The 21,697-nt window shown below is 33.9% G+C and overlaps 3 protein-coding genes across 4 annotated transcripts; 1 reads left to right on the top strand and 2 right to left on the bottom strand.

The window, feature by feature from the left end:
• The first annotated feature begins 623 nt into the window (after positions 1–623).
• LOC141689254 (ankyrin repeat-containing protein ITN1-like) lies at positions 624–5,041 on the top strand. Its single transcript, XM_074493494.1, has 4 exons — positions 624–780; positions 1,574–2,083; positions 2,953–3,362; positions 3,697–5,041. Exons 1-4 carry the CDS (start codon positions 759–761, stop codon positions 4,522–4,524), a joined length of 1,770 nt encoding a protein of 589 aa, XP_074349595.1. The 5' UTR covers positions 624–758; the 3' UTR covers positions 4,525–5,041.
• A 395-nt stretch (positions 5,042–5,436) lies between these two features.
• LOC141691216 (putative membrane-associated kinase regulator 4) lies at positions 5,437–6,954 on the bottom strand. The gene is made up of 2 exons (XM_074495954.1): positions 6,026–6,954; positions 5,437–5,995 (listed from the first exon to the last, which is right to left on the bottom strand). The coding sequence occupies exons 1-2, from the start codon at positions 6,749–6,751 to the stop codon at positions 5,735–5,737; spliced, it is 987 nt and encodes a 328-aa protein (XP_074352055.1). The 5' UTR covers positions 6,752–6,954; the 3' UTR covers positions 5,437–5,734.
• Positions 6,955–8,489: 1,535 nt separating this feature from the next.
• LOC141690128 (uncharacterized) lies at positions 8,490–20,391 on the bottom strand. Of its 2 annotated transcripts, XM_074494780.1 has the most exons (19): positions 20,211–20,391; positions 20,100–20,147; positions 18,622–18,822; positions 17,290–17,385; positions 16,798–16,850; positions 16,592–16,688; positions 16,333–16,406; positions 15,874–15,991; positions 15,285–15,395; positions 14,806–14,882; positions 13,843–13,909; positions 11,898–11,963; positions 11,156–11,263; positions 10,869–10,999; positions 10,670–10,736; positions 10,480–10,547; positions 10,308–10,389; positions 9,262–9,332; positions 8,490–9,164 (listed from the first exon to the last, which is right to left on the bottom strand). In XM_074494780.1, the coding sequence occupies exons 1-19, from the start codon at positions 20,247–20,249 to the stop codon at positions 8,717–8,719; spliced, it is 2,022 nt and encodes a 673-aa protein (XP_074350881.1). In that variant the 5' UTR covers positions 20,250–20,391; the 3' UTR covers positions 8,490–8,716. The 2 variants fall into 2 exon arrangements, with proteins under 2 accessions (XP_074350881.1, XP_074350880.1); XM_074494779.1 differs by having other exon boundaries at positions 20,100–20,391.
• Positions 20,392–21,697: the final 1,306 nt, after the last annotated feature.

Here is a 21,697-nt window from a genome sequence, read left to right as displayed (position 1 = left end):
TATTTAGCTTTTAAAATGTCCAGCCTTTCCGAGTAAAATTCTAATTTGTAAAAAGTCTGAAAAAGAGGAGAAAATGTTATTTTCAGAGCTGATTTTAAATTTCAGAACAAATAAAGCATGAAAAGACAAAACTGCCCAATGCATAAAAATAAATAATGTGAGAGGTAATTTCGTCTTTTCATAATTTTTCAGTTGTGCAAATACAAATTTTATTCCGAAAATAATATTTCCCAAAAGAGATCACATCTTATAATATTAATTTTGTATTTTGGTTAATTTTTCATTTTAAATTATCTTTTGAATAGAATTTGAAAATTACTCTATTCTATATTTTAAACCAATCTAATTTCTAATCTCGAAAATTAATATCTAGTAAGAAATGATTTACATGAAATAATTAATTCACTCCGATTCAAGCATAATAAAAATATTTATATATTTAACTTAATCAAGTCAATAACTTCAAATAATAAAATAAATTCTACTATAATGAAAATATGTTCCTTTATAATGATTCATCCGCAATTCAAAAAAACTTAGATATCTGGAAAAAGAATATTTAAGGAAAAATATTAAAATACAAAAAATAGGAGCCACCACTCAAGACTGAAGACTTTTCCTAACACACTTCACATTTCTGTCTTTTACTTGCCTGATCATCCTTTGTTTAGTCTTTATGGTCTTGCTTTCTTTTTCACAACTCATCTAATTATCTCACCACTCACTTTTCCTTGTATCTATTTTTTGTACATACAACCATGAGTTCTTCCATTGAAGAAGGTACCTTTCCTCTTTCTTGTTCTTTATTTTTTTATCTGTGAGTGTGTGTGTGTATAGGTATGTATGGATGCTGAGCTGATCATATTTAAAAATGATCAAGTAAAAAGTTTGTATTTTAGCTTGACCCAAATCAAGAAAATGAAAATTTTCAAGATTTCAGTTTGATTTTCAAGATTTTAGGTTGATTTTCAAGATTTTAGTGGCCCAGATAAGCATATGTATGTAATTGAGCTAGATAAGGTAAAGATTGTATTTTTATATTTTTTTATAAGAAAACAAAATGAGGAATTGAGATAAGTTAGTTGTTTTGGTGGAATGTTATTGTTGATTCAAGAGTAGTTCTTGAGATTATTTGTATTAGTGAGTAAGATTTCAAAAAAGGCATGATGAGTCCAAGAATGTATGTATTATAATTTTAAGATGAGAAATGGTGATTTGTGAGTTTTTTAGTTGTTTTGAGTGAATATTCATATTGTTGATTTAAGAATTACGAGTAGTTCTTGATAGTTCAGTTTGTGATAGAGAATCGGAAAAAGGCATGATGAGTTCAAGTATTTGTATATATTTTTAAGATAAGAAATAGTGATTTATCGGATTTTGTGACGTTTTGATTTAACCCTTTTATCTAGTTTTGAATCTTGATCATTTATTTCGTGATAGAAAAATGAAAAGAGGCACGGCGAGTCCAAGATTGTATTTTTATATTCTTTAACAAGAATATAGAGAAATGTGAATATTTAGATGCTTTGATAAAATCCTATTATATATTTAAGAGTAGTTCTTGATCATACAGTTGGTGATAGAGATTTGGAAAAAGGAATGACAACTCCGTCAATTAATCACACCCCACTTGTCGAGCAATCGCTAGAGCCATCACCTTCACCATCCCCGTCATCTGCAACAGCACCAGCTTTGGTGTTGTCTAATTCCGGAAAAAGGATGGATCAAGCTGGGAAGAAGAAGTATGTAAAGCAAGTGACTGGCCGCCACAATGACACGGAGCTGCATTTGGCGGCTCAGCGCGGAGATCTTACTGCCGTGAAGAAGATTCTTGATGATATAAATAATCAAATGGTTGGGACTCTAAGTGGAGCTGATTTTGATAATGAGGTTGCAGAAATTAGGGCATCGGTTGTGAATGAGGTAAATGAATTAGGTGAGACCGCTATGTTTACTGCGGCTGAGAAGGGGCATCTTGAGGTTGTGAAGGAGTTGTTAAAGTATTCGAATAAGGAGACGTTGACGAAGAAAAATCGATCAATGTTTGATCCTCTGCACATAGCTGCTACTCAAGGGCATCATGGTTAATTCTTCAGCCTCTTTTATTTTCAATAATTCGAAGTTTCTGTTAGTATTAATTGGTTATGTGATTGTGAAATGTAAATCAAATTTTATTTTATTGCACTTTGTACTTATGTTTTACATGCAATAGCAAGAACAAGTACCAACTTAAAAGCTCCAGTACTGGGTTCAATTTTTAGGAGCCAGACAGATGTAGTATAAATATATGAGGGTTGAAGTTGTTTTTAGAAGGTATATTGTGACCATCTCACTAGGAGAATGATATTAACTATCATGTGTATATAAAGAACTCTTCAGTTTTTAAGAAAGCTCCTGTGGTTCTGTAATATACAAAATAAAGAGGCCGTCTAATTTGTAATTTTTAAGTGGTAGGAGAATTTATATATTGTTTTTTTATACTTGGAAGTTGAGTAATTGTAAGAATGGGGACAGATATAGGTACTTGTTCAGTAGAGGAGATACTAGCGTGGATTTAAGTGCATAAGATGTATATGCATAACCTTTGCATTTTCTGCTGATACCTTGGTGATGCATTTTACTCTCTCTTAAAGTTGTCAACAACATAATTTTGGAATCCACCATGTATTTGTGCACACTGGGCGTGTTTTGTTTTTATTATTCAAACGTCTCTTCACTACAGATAAAATATAGACAAAGTAAATGACCAATTATTTACATGTAATAGTCACATCTTAGGCTCTTATATATTCCCTAACCAAAAGAGTTTCATTTAAAAATTTATGTTTTTAATGATAGAATTTTACTTATCATTGGGCTACACTATAAAGAATGGTATTGACATGCTTAATTTTTGTCAGTGACCATTCTAATCAAAATCCGACTCTTTACATCTGTTATCTTTTCTTCCAGCTATTGTCCAGGTGCTTCTAGAACATGATCCTGAGCTTAGCAAAACAATCGGCCCATCACATGCAACCCCTCTTATATCAGCAGCTTCAAGAGGTCATATCTCTGTAGTAAACGAGCTATTGTTAAAGGATTGTAGTTTGTTAGAGATACCCAGATCAAATGGGAAAAATGCATTGCACTTGGCTGCTAGACAGGGACATGTGGAAATTGTGAGGTCACTGCTTGAAAAAGATCCACAGTTAGCAAGAAGAAAAGATAAAAAAGGACAGACTGCATTGCATATGGCTGTCAAAGGTGTTAGCTGTGAGGTGGTGAAACTGCTGCTTGATGCTGATGCAGCTATTGTGATGCTTCCTGACAAGTTTGGTTACACAGCATTACATGTAGCCACCAGGAAGAAACGAGCTGAGGTATTTAAAATTATATTGCAACATTTTTTCCAACTTCAGTTTTCTATAAAGATAAACCTAGACATTTTGTGGGTTGCAACTTAAATTTACTGCCGAACATTGAATATGTGACATGAATAACACGTATGAAACTTAATGGACGAACTTCTGATTTATGTGGGGTACTACTCATGCTAGAAATCTCCACCTTATCCATTTATATGAAACCACAAGTGAACGGAATAGATTATAGTCTCTGCTTTAGCAGTCAAAGCTTGAAATACATTCTGTATCTGTGCTAACACTTGGAGAAATAAAAATGTCAAAACTTAATGACATGGGCCACTTTTTGCAGATAGTGAATGAGCTATTATGCCTCCCTGATACCAATGTTAATGCACTAACAAGAGAACATAAAACCGCCCTGGACATAGCTGAAGGGCTCCCACTCTCAGAAGATTCATCAGATATAAAGGAATGCCTTGTTCGCCATGGTGCTGTTAGAGCTAATGAACTTAATCAACCGAGGGATGAATTGAGGAACACTGTGAGTCAAATTAAAAAAGATGTCCACACCCAGCTTGAACAAACCAAGAGAACAAACAAGAATGTTTACGGAATTGCTAAAGAACTCAGAAAACTTCATCGAGAAGGAATCAACAATGCCACCAACTCGGTCACTGTAGTGGCTGTGCTTTTTGCAACTGTAGCATTTGCAGCTATTTTTACTGTGCCTGGGGGAGATAACGATAATGGAACGGCCGTTGTGGTGAGCCGTGCATCTTTTAAGATCTTCTTCATCTTTAATGCTATTGCACTTTTCACTTCTTTGGCTGTTGTCGTAGTTCAAATCACATTAGTTAGGGGTGAGACAAAAGCAGAAAGAAAGGTAGTGGAAGTGATTAACAAGCTGATGTGGTTAGCTTCTGTATGTACTTCCGTCGCATTCATGGCATCCTCATATATAGTAGTTGGTCGTAAGTATGAGTGGGCTGCAATTTTGGTTACTGTGGTAGGGGGCATCATAATGGCTGGCGTTCTTGGTACGATGACCTATTATGTTGTGAAGTCCAAGAGAAACCGATCATTAAGAAAGAGGGGGAAGTCTGCGAGAAGTGGCTCCAACTCATGGCATCATTCTGACTTTTCCAATTCAGAAGTTGACAGGATATATGCACTCTAAGTAATAGAGAGCATGGGACCTAGCTTCCAAAAACTACCCTAATGTTGAATACGACTGAGGAACTGTTGGAAAGGGGCTGCAAAGATCATAATATTGTAATTACAGTTACATTACTAGTAAAGTCTAGTTCAAGGGTGCGAGACTGTCTTAATTACGGCTGCATTATCAAATATCAGGTCTAGTCCATATCTTTTACCAGATTATATCAAGTATTGGTGTTTTTTTTGTTTGTTGTACTAAGAAAACGGAGACGAGAAAGATAAAATACAATATACATCTGGAAAGACCTGGAAGATGTGTTTCTGGAATTATATTTAAAATGCCTGAGCGTGGGGTGGAGTGTTTCTGCACAAAATTATGTTTAGCAGATTTTCTGGTCGACCAGACAGTTGTATTTCCAACCCTCAATAATCCCTGATCGATATCTCATCGCGGGGCAAGATGATTATTGGGAGTATTTGTATATGAGTTCATTATGTACACTGTTCTAATTACTTTACCAGGTTATCATTTTTTACATGGTAGTACTTATGGATGCTTCTTATAGGAGAATAAACAGTGACCCTTTTAGAAGTATGAGAGCAGCTGAGCAGGAATATAAGAGCTATTTCTTATTGTCTTCTTTTTTCGTTTTTTGCTAAATGAGCAGGTGTTTATAGTCCCTCTGATCCAAGAAGAGGATTTTAAAAGACTCAAGCGGGAACCCTGGAGAATTTTGATAACCAAATGTTATGCACTTGAGATAGAATAATATTTGGTTCTCCGGTTCTCATTTTGAGCATAGTTCTCATTTGAGTCGGATCCACTAAATGATACAAGGGAAATTTCTTGCTATAAACATGAAGAGGAAAAGAAGCCGATAAACGTTAGCTCTCCCTATTCTGAGAACTTTCAAATATATCTCATTTTATTGGTAACAACTAACTAGAGACGAGGGTCTGACAGTCTGAGTCTCGGCAGTCACGAGAGTGAATAAATTTCTGCAATGAGCATTTTCAATTTATATTTTTTTTATCTCAGAAACATCTTATAAATCTGTATTTCCAGCAATAAGATATATATTTCCCCATTGTTTTGAAAATTTGATACTTTTGATTTAATCAATAAAATGAAAGGTAACGAAAGTTCTACTCAAAGGTATGACAGAAAGGAGAGGAATACTCATTATTCAACATCTTCTTTCTCTTCAAGTCTAATAACTCTACGAGCATCAACCCCTGCAAAGTTCTTCTCTTTCGTGATCCTCATTTACAATCCTAGAAGCCGATGATGAGAAAAAACCCATATCACTTCCGTATTTTCTTGAATGAAGCTGCTGTTGAGAACTTCTTTTGCAATGTGCAATTGCACCCTGAATAGAATTCTCTATATCTGGATTTGTACTGCTGCTCCTATTGAGGGGTTGCAACTTGTGACATCTTTCCGAAGCACTTGAGCTTGACGACTTGTAAAAGCTTCCGAAAGAAGTTGAAGACTTGGCAGGGGAAAACTACTTAATAACCCCAGAGAATGACCTTCTGTGTTGACTCCTAGCACCAGTGTCTGAACTTGTTTCATAGGCAAAGCTCTTAGTTTTGGGCTGCATTTCATAGCCTTCTGTCTGAATATTTTGAAATGGATTCTTTGCTATTATGATGTGATCGTCATTAGAAGATTCATCCGAGCATCCAGGTTTTGCAAACAACGACCTGAAATAGGAACGTGAAAACTTCAGTTTAGAACTCAAGGAAGCCTGTTTGACTAGCTTTAGCTTTCTGGTCCATGACTTTCTCGTTTTGCTACCAACGAACCCACTCATTTCAGTTGGCAGTTCATCAAAATTCTCCTCAGGATTTTGGTCTCTACTAAACTGCCAGGATTCGGAAGGTGAAATATTCCGGGGTTTGACAGGAGCACTGAATGCAGGTGTATTGTTAGCTAATGGTGTGTTAAGGAGTTCTTCGAAGGTGTCTGTATCGTAGGATTTGGAGTTTTGGAGCAATTTTTCGACCATTTGTAGGCGTGGAGGGAGGTGAAGTGGAAGAAGCTTACCTTTGTAGAAGAGTTCATCAGCTGGAGAAATTGTTGTACATCTCTTTAAAGAGCTAGAGTACATTTGGAACTCAAAATCTAATGGAGGATGTGTAGTAGAGCTCATGACACCGACGAAACGATCGCTGTGTGAACTGAGTTCCATTTCAATGTAGTCTTCCTCTTCATGATCATCTGAATGGAAGTTTGTTGTCATTGTTCTCTCTGTATAGTTCTCTCAGCAATGGCTTTGTCTCTGTGACTGTTTCAGTTCAAGGAGTTCACTGAGGCCCGAGGGTGAGTTTTAAAAGAGTTAGAATATGAAAGGGAAGTTTTTGTTTATTTTATTATAAAGTGCGGAAAACTGTGATCGTGTAGACGGGGTTGTCATTGTTCCGTTGAATGTTCACTCATAAATGAAAGCGAACTCTCTATATATTTATATGGATCTCATAATTAAAAGCATTGTTGTTTTTAATAAATGAAAAAGAAGTGTGATAATAGGACCTAATTTACAGAAACAAACTTGAAAATCACACAACATATGATTCGATTACACAAAATAAATTTATATATTCATTTATGTTAAATTTCAATAAACTTCACAATGATTAAAAATTGACACACAAAAACAAAGAGAACTCAAAACGCTAATACATCGTTCCTTCGAGAAAGAAGGAGAGAGAAGGAAATGATTCAAAACTATGTTTAATTACGTGACTTTTACTAATTGTTGATTTCATACCGAAAATAAGAAGAGAATCATTAGCCATGTTAGTTTGTATTGTTTAATAATTATAGTAATCATACCTCTTCATGAGGATCAACTTCTTTACAGATCAGTTCTTTTAATTAGTGGGACTCCTACTAATCTCACTTTAAGCACCACAATCTTTCATATCATTGTAATTGCTGCCATCAGATTGCATTTCTTCAACCTAATAATACATTTAACAGCTTAATAGTAATTTTCTAACCATATTTGTGCTTTCAAACAAAAATTATGCACTTAAGTACGTATGTGTCAGATTCAGGGGTGAAATATCGGAGTGAGATACATGCCCGTGTTTGTAAACATGTTAATAGTGTTAAAATATTAGTATAAGATCCTGAAAACGGTCTTTACAGTGACCGGTTCCTTTACATGATATCAGAGTTTGGGAGGACTAGGTTCGACTCTCGACATAATACGTCCAAATAGTAGGTTCTTGACCTCCAACCTAAACATCCAGACGTTTAATCAATCAATGTCATGTCTCGAAGACTTTGCATAACTCCAAAAGCATAAAACAAACAAGCATACTAGAACTATAGGTATGTTGGCTAGATAATTAGTGGGATTATGAAGGGATGGCATTATCTATAATTTAAACAATCATCGGATCATGAACCTAATTAACATATAAATCAACTTTTGTTTCTTCTGCCAAACACATCATGCTTATCTATATTTAAACCATTCCCATATTTCAAAACCTGTTTTTCTGCAGTCTTGAACAATATTGTAATTACAATTTAATCAAACAATCTCTCTTGGTGTGCTCGTATCTAATTTAATGTGAGAAAATCTTGAAAGAAGCTACATATTCGTTTATAATATTTGATAGAATCTAAAGAACCACTTTACCCTTAAATTTAGTGGTGCTACTTTTACTTGTTTCCTGGTATGTTTTTGAAGTTTCATCCCTTTTTTTAGTCTTGAAACATAATATTTCATGTTTACAAGCTCGAGAATCAGCTATTTCATTGGCATGTAAACAATCACAAACCTGAGGCCAGTTTAGTTTGAAAAAGACAGGATTTTGCAAAGGCTCATCCCCTACTCACTCTAGCCTCTACCGTTGCACGAGCTCTGGGCAGTAAACGGGATATCAACAGATACGATCAGGCATCTATCATACAACAAACTTGGAAATATCTTAAACCAACAAAATTGATAAAATGGAACAAGAAGCTTCGCGGTTAATATTCTTTATTTTGCAATCTGTTTTAGATTTCCATACCATGCCATACAAGTTTCAAGAATATACATGATTGGTGTAATGTATCATTACAATTTTATCTTAAAAAATGCACAGAACATGTAAATCAGATATTACAAAGAAAATATTTTCTGCACTACGTGCCACCTAACTTACTTTAGTTAGAAAATTAGTTAACAGTAACTTTTATGTTTATTGATTTATTTGTTACTTGTGGTTTTATCAGAAATCAGTTCCTTTTCAAGCTCATCAAATTCCCAGCCACCGATTTCATCTGCAGAGTAATCCTGATTAACCTCCCCAATTTCAGACTCTAAATTTTCTATTTCTGCCTCAGGAGCTAAAACTTGCTTTGACTTGGTTGAAGGTGAATCTGGGTACTCAATTTTTGCTAAAATTTGCTTTGACTTGGTTGAAGGTGAATCTGGGTGAGCAATTTTCTTACTTTCAGGTGATTTTGCAGCTTCCAGTGTCTCTGGATGATTTTCTTCCAGATTCTCACCAGACGAGGACTCTTCCTCATCGTCAGAAATTTCTGCCTCGTCATCGGGAGTTTCCAACTCTAAAGTTGGTCTCTCAATGGCTTCAAATTCCACTCTCAATTTTTCTATATTATCAAAGAGTTCTTTAGCCCTTGTATCTTCTTTGCTGAAAAAAGTTGGAAGATAAACACATTGAATTAACTGAATGCATACGACAAAAGAAAATTCATGTACACATTAGAAAAACACTGTGAAATCTGTACCTGGAATGTACTCCTTGTTCCGAGTAGAACTGCTCTTTAATATTATCCACAACACTGAAAGTCGTTATAATCTGCAATTGGAAAGAAAGTGCAAAAAGACTGAAGTTCATAGACCGCCGTTAGATTTGTAAAATGTTCGAAATATAAATAAACAACAGGGTGAAGGGATAGGAAGGAAAAACAACAAAAATAGGCTAGGACAGTTTCAACAAGTTAATTAATGCATATGTATAGAACATGTCTAATGAAGTGCTAAACTGATGCTATGTCTGTAATATAACACCCAAGAAAAAAAAATCTCACTCCAATGGCGTACTAAACATGGATGCAAAATAGCAAATTGCTATATTTGATGCTAAATATAGAACCAGATGCAGATGAATATTTCACTGTAATTGCCACATAAGAATGCAAGTGGGAAAATGGAGGGAAATGAATTATTAAAGTAACGGTGACTAATATAATTGTGCAATTAAAGATTAGATAATTAAAAATGTAGCTTAGTTAAGATATATTTGGTGCCATTTTAAAACTATACTCGGAGCACGAGTTCTATGTAGCTTAACTAAGATATATTTGATTTCAAGTCCAATCGCATTTTTGGCATCACGATTGGACTTGCTCTAAGGTTAAGAATGATGAAGGCCACATAGGAAGTAACAACGCTATTTAGAGCACAGAATTTGGTCAACAAATTAATAGGTATATAGATATTCTTAAAAACTGTGTACAACGACCAAGACCAGATTAGGTGATAGCATTTACTGCACCACGTATTAACTTGCTACCTTCACCTGGGATAGAAAAGCAATACATATACTGGTATCCAGAAGTACAAGCTATGAGGCATATTAGATACGAATTAGATACCTTCTCAAAAATGTACCACAAAAAATAAACTTTATATTGAAGGCAGTCTGAAGTTATCTTTTGAATTTAAAATGCACAAGTTGCTATAATAATAAGATGGTAAGAAACTGTATTTTCAATCATTACGTGACATAATTGTGGAAATATTAATTTGTTCTGGAGAAACTAGTTATCACCTTTGCTTCATAATCTAGATATTCCTCTAGATTTTTTCTTGGATGTAGTTCTTTGGAACCCACGGCAGATGGATTTGTTGACCTGTTTTATATAACAACTCTTTTAAACCTTATTAAGATGAGCCATAAAATTATTGACTTTTAAAAAGTGATACATATACAAGAACTTTACCCTTCATCCAAACTCTTCAAATTCTCAACATATTTCTCAAAACGGCCAATTGAAGGCTTCAAAGCGTTCTGTACAGAAATTTAAATGTCATACCCACCCACTGCTACTCAAATGATTAGAAAGGGAAATTTGCAGATCATACCAATCATGTCATTTGAAATTTCAGTTTTCAAAGAGATATAAACAATACCTCGTATGCCGAAAGGAGTTGGATGACCAAGTTTGCAAAATATTTCTCGTGTCTCTCCAGATCAGCACTAAAAAATGCATAAGCAAGCAATTAGATATTTAACATGACTAAAAATTTAATTACATAATGCACACACTTGTTGTCAAAATCAGGATAACAAGATATTTTCCATGACTAATAAATATATTTAGGTACATACCTGACCTCCTTTTCCTTGGTCTCTGTGGTTGACGATTGCAAAGCCCAAGTATCATCCAAAAAGTTCATCCAAGTACGAAGAACATCTGCTTCTTGTGTACACAATCCCATGGAGTTTGATAGCTCATCTTCCTAGTGTATAAAAAAAATGATAAGCACAATTTCAGAAAGCCGAGCATGATCTGAATTAGATACGAAAAACAAAGATACAAGTACGTGTAAATGATTCAAGTCAACAAGTGGATACATGTAAAAAAACATAGATTAAGGGAGAAATAGAGCACGTACCTTTGTTTTCAAGTGTGCAACAATTTGATCATTAGCCTCATAAAATTGGTCCCTTTCCTCCCTTGCATTGCGCAGGCGTGCATTGGCAGCTGCCAATGAGATGTTGACCTATAAAAATTTGGAAGTCGGAATAGTGTTTACCATCATACAAAATATGACTGAAATCTAAAGAAGAGTTTTCCATTTTAATATTTAGGAACTAAAATATATGAGGTGAATGAAGTCTTATCAATTCAATGAAACAAACATATTTTTCTATTCCAAATTCAGAAGACCAGGTAAAATAATCCAATTTCAGCAGACAGGTTGAAGCACAAAATCTTCTACTCAAATATAAATTTTACATGAGTTTCAAAATGGCAGAAATATTGTTGGTGTTTAACTTTTAAAGTAGGAAAATACATAAAAACAAGAGACAAAATTATACACAAGAATTAAATCTCCTAAAACTTAGCAACTACACTATCTACCTAACACTGCAAAATTGCAGCTAATAAAACTAATCAACAAGAATTTAAATATGGTCGAATTACTTTTAATTATTCTCAACGAACATCACAGGGTCAGTATTACTGTAGGAAATGTAATTGAAAGGTTTTCAAAGCAAAATATGGCGAGAGATGAAAGACTTATGAGTTTGTAAAGTTGTGTGAATGTTTAACTACCAGAAGTTAGCTGCATATTGCAAGATCATCAAACATTTCTTAATATGAGGAACACATAGAAATGAGTTAATGATAACCTTCTTCAATGCAGCTTCGAGTTCATCTCTCTGCTTCTCAAGATCAGCAATTTCAGCAGTTATTTCCTGAAAAAACAATAAAAAATGCTAAAACTTATAATACCCAGGGCAAATAAATTGTCTTCATCATGTCTCATACGGCTCCAAAAATCAAGGAAGATGGGACCTTTGGAATGATTTGTTAATTACAAAGAAAATGTAAAAATGATTTAGGGGTAGCAGCATGATGTGCGTAGTGGAGATGTAAAAAGCACACAAGCCCTTCATAATCTAAAATAAGAATTCAGAAGAGAAATTAATTGATCACAACCCATACGGAGGGAGCAAACCTCAATAGTCAATAATCAATTGTATCAGCTTATTCGAGATGAAGGGAACTACTCCCTCCGTCCCTCCCAATTCTTTACATTGGGGTTGGGTACGGTTGGGTACGGATGTTAAGAAGAAGTGTAAGTTAATGAAAAGTAAGAAAAGTGAGTAAAGTGATGGGACCAATCAATATATAATGTATAAAGTGGGTCATGGGTGTAGTGGAGAAAAGTAGTGAATGTGGTTAATTTTTGTATTATAAAATTTTACTACTTATGGAAACTTTTGTAATGTAAAGAATTGAGAGGGACATCCAAAAAAACAAAGTGTAAAGAAATGAGAGGGATGGAGGGAGTATAATATTATATAAAAATATCTAGCCTAGTACAGACAACTAAATATACCGTAGAATATTCCAAGTAATGATACAGATCCTAAATTATTAATACTTTCCCTGATGAATTCCAAAAAAATCCTGAAAATATATGCACTTGCCATATTTTGTTGATTTCTATTTGTGTTCCTCGATAGAATGAATTAAATATGATGTAGTTCAAGCAAGTGCTATCCAATCAGTGTGATGAACCATCATATTTATCTCTGATGTGTGATTTTTATGGTAGTGTATGTCAACATGTGATTTTACATCTCAGCGACAAAATAAAACTCCAAATATTTTTCAAAATGGCACACTTTCACATCGATCAATGTAGATATATGTGTTCAGGAAGTGCAAAAATATTGTAGTATCAATTTCAGTGAAAAGGATACTCAAGCTGTTTTCATTACAAAGTGAGACTACAATTCACACAATGAAGTCCTAGACAAGCGTAACTGGACATGACTTATTAAAAAGTAATGAATTATAACTTAATCAACATGACTATTATTCTTGTTTATATTTTTGATTTTATCATCAATTTTTATAAATAGCAAGTCCATTCAATTTGTTGCTGATAATAGAGAATATTATTTAGAAAGTTCAAAAAATTAAAAACATAAAAAATCTAAGTGTTAAACTTGCATGATGAGTCCCACATCCAGGTCCAATTTTGGATCCATATCTATGAATCTTTTGAAATTGAGAATCTGATACTAGGATCCATCCCCGTGTCAGAAACCCGTACGCGAGTCCGGGTAAAATAACCAATTTTAATAATAATTAAACGTCACTACTAGGATCGCCTTAAGCGCCATTAGGCTACATGGCTGGATCATAAAAAGAGCAGTCACTAGCACTTTCTAAAACACTACTAATAACTTCTATCTTCACCCTCTTGAAATTTTTTATGGTTTAGCCCATAAATTCACAGTCACCTTTGAATTGGTAAGGACTGCAGCTGACAAATTGGAAGAACATCATTATGCTGGAACCATGCAAACTTTTTCCTGCTTTTAAGTATCATGTTTCCAAGACATCTAGTATAACTAATAAAGGCACTTATCCTGTCAAGATAGATAGAAGAGATTTCTTAAACTGAAAATATTTCAGGTTTATATATACCATGATGTCTATGCAAAAAAAAGGACATTTTAAAGTGCTTACGAATACTATACAAAGTGCATAAATGTGTAATATAAAAAAAACAAAGGTGAAAGGAGCCAAATTTTTTATACCATCATAAAAGGACCGTACCTTCTCTATTTCATCCACTTCACTTGTTTTTATAACGCGGAATTTCAATGCCTCTTCTTTATGCACTCTGCCGAAATACGAAAAGATGGAAATGAACATTACATTTAACAGGTACATATTTTTTTAATAATATGCACCACACTTAAGCTACATGAAAGAGTCAATATGGATAAAGAGATAGTACTTCCAGAGTTCCAGTGCATATATCAGGTATTCACAGCAAGTTCAGTAAACAAAATATAGCATTCAGGTCGCAGACACTTATTGGTCAAAAAATGCATTGAATTTACCAATAAAACAGATCTGCCGGGGTGTCCAACTGCAACTCTTAGATTCAGCTTTATATATAATGAAAAATGAATAAAACAATTAAATGTCGTGTTGTGAAAAAAATCAATAGGTCTTTTTCAGGTTGGCAAGACACAATTATCATAATAAGCCACGAGATAAACGATGGAAAGAAGATGAAAGCTTCAAACTTTATGTTTTCACAACTACAAAAACTAAGCCATATAAAGATCGAATAGTAAACATAACAGTAGGACAAACAACGCCGAGAAGCCACCCTTTCATCAGGGGAGGTAATTTGGCACCTTAATTGGAAACCTAGGTTCATGTATTGTAGCCTTATTATTTATATAATGTGGACCGAAGTACAAACAGATATAAGCTTAATTCACTTTTTTAGGAGCCTTGTGCACCGGGTACGACCTTTATTCTGACGTAATATATCATCAAGCGAGCTACTAAGAAAAAGCCTACTTAACTACATTTAGGAGCCTTGTGAACTGGGATCGACCTTTATTCTGACATAAACACTCCACTACTGTAATAATTGCAGCAATGATACTAAAATTGTCTTCTCAAGTACTGCTTTAACAAAATGTAAAATCAGTATAGGCAGCATGTGTACCATAAATCCATAATAGGAAGAAAAAAAAAGGTCATGGCTGAGTATCGTACCTTTTTTCTGAGATGCCCTTCTCAGCTTTTGTTGTGGAGCTAGCAAGAGATTCAGACAAGACTTTTAACTTATCAACCTGCACAAGTTGTAAAAATTATGTTTAGGCCAGTCGGCGTAATCTAAATTCTTAACATCTAATAGTGAAAAGCATGCTTAGTTATGAATCAAATCAGAAGTATGCTTTGAGAATGGAAACTTTCGTCGCAACTTATACAAAAATTTCCTTTTGGGGATTAGTGGACTATTAATAGGGACTTGTGTAATCTAACCACATGGGTTGGCATGCCATATAAAATTAATATTGTACACTCTACAAAACTCCAACCTCATAATGACATTTAATACTAAGGAGAAGGCAGCAAATCTAAAATGCATGGACACTTACTATCATTATGTAAATGTAATTGTAAGCATCAGGAACAGGCGAGTGCATTAAAATATACGTAATATAAATCAAAAAGTACAGACCATAATGTACCTTTTGCGTATGAACCTCAGGGGAGTCGCCATTTCCAAGAGATTTCTTCTTCAGTAAAAGCCCTTCTAATCTAGAGCAAATTCGTATATGGGCAAGAGCTTCTTTTAGATCCTACACAGTGAAGGCACAATCAGACTATAGAAACAGCAACATAGCAAGGCAAAAGAAATATGTAGATCTTTTATCTTCTCTTAATATGTTTTCCTTTCCATTGAAGCTAGTAATATGCACACTACATTAATGAGAGGTGAGGCTAACCACCACAGTAACATATTGAGTACTTCATGTGTCAGTTGAGTAAACTATCGTCCGAAGTCCAAACATTTGAAATAAAATGAGGTTTCTGTACTAAAAATCTACCTTCTATAATAATTATTTCCCAATTTCTGAAAGCCACTCGTGTATCTGAATATTTTAAATGTTTATTTTTAATGTTTTTATCAATATGTGTGGGCGAATCATGTACAAGATTTAAAACTTACCACTGAAGTTAGCACATCTTGTGTACTATTCATAAATATCGAAACACTTCATATTGCAGTATAATGTAAGAGCCAAGGAAACAAATAGAAGATGCAACTAGAGTCACCTCCACGGTGGAAAAAGTTGTTTCTTTGGAGGCTGTTGTATTGCCTTCACCTTTAGCCTCTGCTCTTGCCACTATCTCATCGAGCTTTTTCTTCAGCAAAGAAGCTTCAGCATCTATTCTGTGGGGAGAAATCAATTAAAAAATCAAAATAATTACCTTTTATTTAGAATTATACTGTATTTCCAATTGGTGACAAATCTGCACAAGTCAAGCATGTGATATTGACAATTTATTCTGGTAAGTGGTAGAAACTAAATTTGCAATCAAACCAAATAGGTTTCATGCGCAAGTGTGTGATGAATACCAAAATTGTTCTGGATGTTTTTTTCAACTTTAATTTTCAGTGATGTCATATGTGCATAATATATTAAGAAGAGTGCATAATACAGGAGAAAAGTTTTGTCCATGCAAATATATTAAGAAGAATAAAATATTTTAAAAATAAGTTTACATACAAACCTTTCAATTTCCGCATTCATTTTCAGTCCTGATATAGCACTTTGTGCAAACTGGAGAAGTTCCTCTCGCTTGACCTAGAAACGATAATATTCCAAATTAAGTCACGTACTCACGTGCCATTTTCTCATAAGATAAAATGACGTCTACCCTAACGGCATTTTAACTTGCGATTTTTAATGAGCAACACATACACCCAGCCCTCAAGTTTTATATTACACAATTACATCTTTAATAAATGGTAGAACATTGAGGACTCTACCAGAACTTCATCTTTGTAGCTTGAATAAGCTTTTGACAGATCCTGAATACTGCTCACTATTGCATGATGAAATTCTTTCCCACCAGTAAGACAAAACCTGCATGATCAAGCACATCATTTGATCAGTTCTCATATACAATGCTCAAATTAATTAAATTATGTAAACCTACTTGGAACCAGCAGATAACTATACTTAGAAATCTCACCCAAACAGCAGTAGGAGTAAAGAAACTTCTTCCTCTTTTGGTGCTTCAATAATCTAAAACAAATAGAAAATTTCTGTGGTTAACTTTAGTAACAGCAAAAGCCCATAATAATAGAGATAGCCCATGGGTACCTCCAAGTAAGGTTGATCAAATTGTAAATATCAACATATACTGACATGAAAAACAAATGCAGCTAATTATAGATTATTTACTTTTTTCCATCAAATTATTCTTATGATTAAAGAGAACAAAAGTCATTGCATATATGATTCTACTCGTGCTCGTTTCTCGAAACTCACAGTTTATCTTACCACCATTTATGCTGCACTCTAGTTAAAAATGTTACTACTGCTACTTTTAGCTTTACAATACACAGCTAAAGAAAATTTTATTCAAATTTTAAACATTAGTAAATCATAAGAAATATTGTAAAACAATTTTGCTTCTATCTAGCTGAGGACTAGGGTAAAAGACTAGGTAAAGTTCCTGTACCATTGATAATGTGATGCCCTCCAAAGCTTGACTGTAGAGAAAAACATCACGAAAATTCAGTGGCTCCCCCCCGATGTCATAATCGTAATATAAGACCTGTCACGAGTAGAGAGAGACATATTGGATGACTTCATACATATCTTCTAGACATTCTAAAGTTTCAGCAGACGTGACAGAAATCAGAAACAAGGTAATGGACATGAGAGGCTTCTTTATCTATGTAACGTTAAAGCTCCTTCAGTTACACAGCTAATATGATTCTTCCAAAGATGGTACTTACCACCACTTACCCTGTTCTAGACACTGTTAAAATTCAAGAGTTTATGAAATCCAAGGCCCCCAAAAAAGATGCAAGGAAAGAGCGAGGCAAGATCAATAATTACTGCCCCAATATCTCATTAGTCATACCTACAGTCGTTATAAAAATAAAATACCTACTAGAACTCCTACCACTTAATAAAGTAACAAATCAGTTACCTGTCTACACATGTGCAAAGAGAGTGATTAAATAATCTCTCTTGGTTATTATACATGCCCCTTGCATGTTCTGGAAGCAATCATATTGTTATGGACCTTATAGAATAAAACCCATTGATGATCACTCTAGATTCACCCATAATTTAATCAGATTGCTTTTAGATAGTGTAGGTAGTAAGTGCTAAATTTAAAAATACAAATACAACCAAAATTTAACAGAGGACACTTAACTTCAGAACATATATTTGGCACGAAAGTAATGAAGATCTATCCCCAAAGCATTTTAGTGTATTTAAAAAAAATATTTATTTCTTATCTTTTTAAATGGAGGATATACACTTATGTTTTGTTTGGGTGGGGAGAATGGAATGAAGGAAATTAGAGAGAAATAATGTAGGTAGTAGGGAAGATTTGAAAAACTGATGTGTGAGTACATTTTCTCTACGATGATATTTGGGAATATAATCGGTATAATGGATTTTGGAGCATTCTTTCTTTTAAATTGAGAGGTTTGAGCTGTACTTTACGTTGTCAATAATGGAAAGGAGAAATGAATGAAAATTTTGAACATTTACCCATACTAAGTTCAAATTTACATTTCATTCCCTTCAATTTCATTCATCCCAACAAACACAACATTATAGACCACAAGTTGATGTATATATAAATAGCCAAGGAAAAGAGTCAGGTTTAGAGCATGGGAACAGAACAGAGATTATAAATTTTTTCTATAAAACAAAAAAATTATGTACCAAAAAAAAGAAAGAAAAGAATCTTACTTTATATCAGACAAGTGTTACACTAATTAGCATGTTGATCAAACAACTGAATTATAGATTAAAAAAAGATACTTACTATGGACGGTTTTTTCAGATTTTCCTTTGGTTCTTCAGAGGAGGGATGCTGCTCAAGACTTCTTTCTTTATATTCCTCAATTTCTTTAAGAGCAACCAACCACCTCTCTATCAGAAGAGTCCTTTCTGGTCCCTGACAAGAAACAGAAGCTTCTTCCAATCTGTCAACTGCCTGCTTAAAACTTTTAAAACTTCTGGCTCCCTGAAATTGTACAAAAACATGTCAAATAATTGTACAAATTCAGTATAAAACTCCCTTCAGAAAGCAGTAGATGAAGGTAATTCTGATAAAGGTAAGAATCTGCTTGTTTTCCCTTTAGAAGTAAATTATTGCTTAAAATAAGTTAAAGAAAAAAAATTTACTTATTCAACGGTTTGTTAAATTTTGATTTATGTCTTAAAAGTGATTTACATGTTATATTTTAAAATAAGAAACAGGCATATACTTTAAGCAAATTATTTAAAGTTTATAAAAAAATTGATAAAACTAACATGATCCTCATTACATGCAACTCCTAACATTTTTGTCATTTAATTTAATCTTAAAATTTTATGAATTCGATATTATCTTTCAAATATATATATAACAAAGATAACAAACAATCTTTTATGTTATAAGAAATTTTTTAAGATAAGCCAAATAGGTTCATTTTAAAGGAGGATCAAGATCTTAAATGTGTTCTTACGAAATAAACCAAGAAGGCAAACAGATGATTAGATTTTAATCGTCATGATTTTCGAGCATCTTCTGGCTCAATATATCATAAAATTTGGAATAAATCTTTAATTGATTAATTAAAAATTTACAATATCAAATCATGTATGATATTAGAAAAACCAAAGGGCTACTCCCTATCAAAATTTAAGCTTCACTTGAAAACCAAAATGTTCAAGAAATTACACCTATCAAAGATAAGCTTCACTCAAAAACCAAAATGTTGTATATAAAAAATAATGTCTCTTTGAAAAGGGTTTTCCTAGATATTTATCGTGTAAACAACTACTTTAAAAAACATATTAAATAGCAATGAAGTCCCTACAGCGACATACTGAATTAAGATTGAAAAAAACAAGGGTGAATCCTATGTAGTCCCGGCATTATAATCATCGCAACAAACACAACCTAAGAGTAAAAAATACCATTGAATACTTCGACAAAAGCAGCTCAATCTTATAAAAGGGTCCAATTACAAAACCCTTAAAAAAACAACCAGCCTAATAATTTCACTAAACCATCTCATTCCAATGCCTTGACCTGTATCAACTCCAATACACACCTGCACTTCAACCTATTCAAAACTTTCTCGAAAATCGAAATTCTTCAAAAATAAAACATGGGTTTTATTCCCAGACACATTTCAAGCAACCCCTTTTGCCTAAACAATCCAATACCCTAAAACTAACATCTAATCATGAACTCAAAAATTAGGGCAAAAAGCAAAAATGAATAAAAGACAGTTTTTCGGGTTTTGGACTTACGATACGGTCCTGGAGAAGCTTAGCACCCTCAGCAACAGCTTGACCAGCCTGATGAACAACAGAATCAGTGTAATTCTTTACAGCACGAGTTAAATTACTCTTATTACCAACCTGCACAGCTTTATCCAATGCTGACCTCAGCCACGCCATTTTAAATAATCAAAAGGGGGGATGTGTATGTAGATGTGTATGTATAGGTGATGAAATGGAAGGTGTTTTAGTGATGGGGGTTTGGTTTGTACTCGGCGACTTGTGAAATGGGGGCTAGAACTGGACAAGAATTAGTCAATTTGATTAAATCTTTAAACTAATAACACTACATTTTTTTATTATTAAGTAAAACTGTAGTATTTTTTGGGAAAAAAAACCCAATAATGATGTCACTTGCGTAAAAAGGGCCCAAATATCGGTTTATTGTCATAAAATATCGGCTATAGTAACAATAAAAGAGCTGCTAAAAAAACTACTATATTTGATCAGAGAGAGAGCTGGATGAGTAAGAGAAAGAGTAGAGAAAGAATGCTCGGTGCAATCCTCATTCACAAATTCAAACTATATTTATAGCAAGTGAAAGAGGACATGTAATTAATTCATATGGTAACAATTCTAAACTTAAAACTTAGCCTTACTATTACAATATTTGACCACATGGCAAAATCAATTCACAACACTCCCCTTTGATTGTCATTGTGGTATGGATCATAAACTGCCTCGTTAAAACCTTGTCAAAAAAAAACTCAGTGGGATAAAAACTTTGATGAAGGAAAAAGAGTACAATCTCCCCTTGAAAAACTAATCTTTCTCTGAATTTTGTTGAAATAAATTCTTGAGTCGGCGCATTCCAATCTTCTGTCGTAATTTCCCAAATGTTGAATTTGGTAATGATTTCGTGAATAAATCAGCAAGGTTGTCACATGACCGAATTTGTTGTACATTAATTTCACCATTCTTTTGAAGCTCATGAGTGTAAAAGAATTTTGGTGAAATGTGCTTCGTCCTGTCTCCTTTGATATATCCTTCCTTGAGTTGATCAACACATGCAGTGTTATCCTCAAACATAATGGTAGGACTTTTAGTGATATCTAATAATCCACATGATTCCCGAATATTCTTGATGATAGATCGCAACCAAACACATTCTCCACTGGCTTCATGAATTGCAATGAGTTCTGAGTGATTTGTTGAGGTTGCCACTGTAGATTGCTTCGTAGATTTCCAGGAAATGGTTGTACCGCAATATGTAAACACATATCCTGTTTGTGATTAACCAAAATGAGGATCTGACAAATATCCAGCGTCTGCATATCCAATCAACTGAGATGTCGAGTTTTTCGGGAAGAATAATCCAAATTATGTTGTTCCACGAAGATAACGGAATATATGTTTGATCTCATTCCAATGTCTGTCCATCGGAGCAGAGCTAAATCTAGCCAATAAATTCACAGCAAATGCAATATCTGGCCTTGTATTATTTGCAAGAAATATAGGTGCACCAATTGCACCTAGATATGGGATTTCAGGACCAAGAACCTCTTCATCATATTCTCGTGGTCGAAATGGATCTTTATCAGGCTCTAAAGATCTAACCACCATTGGAG

This window comes from Apium graveolens, chromosome 10 (assembly GCF_009905375.1).
Source record: "Apium graveolens cultivar Ventura chromosome 10, ASM990537v1, whole genome shotgun sequence".
In the NCBI taxonomy this organism is placed as follows: Eukaryota; Viridiplantae; Streptophyta; class Magnoliopsida; order Apiales; family Apiaceae; genus Apium; species Apium graveolens.
Note: the sequence above shows the minus strand (reverse complement) of the source record. Positions and strands in the feature narration are given on the sequence as shown.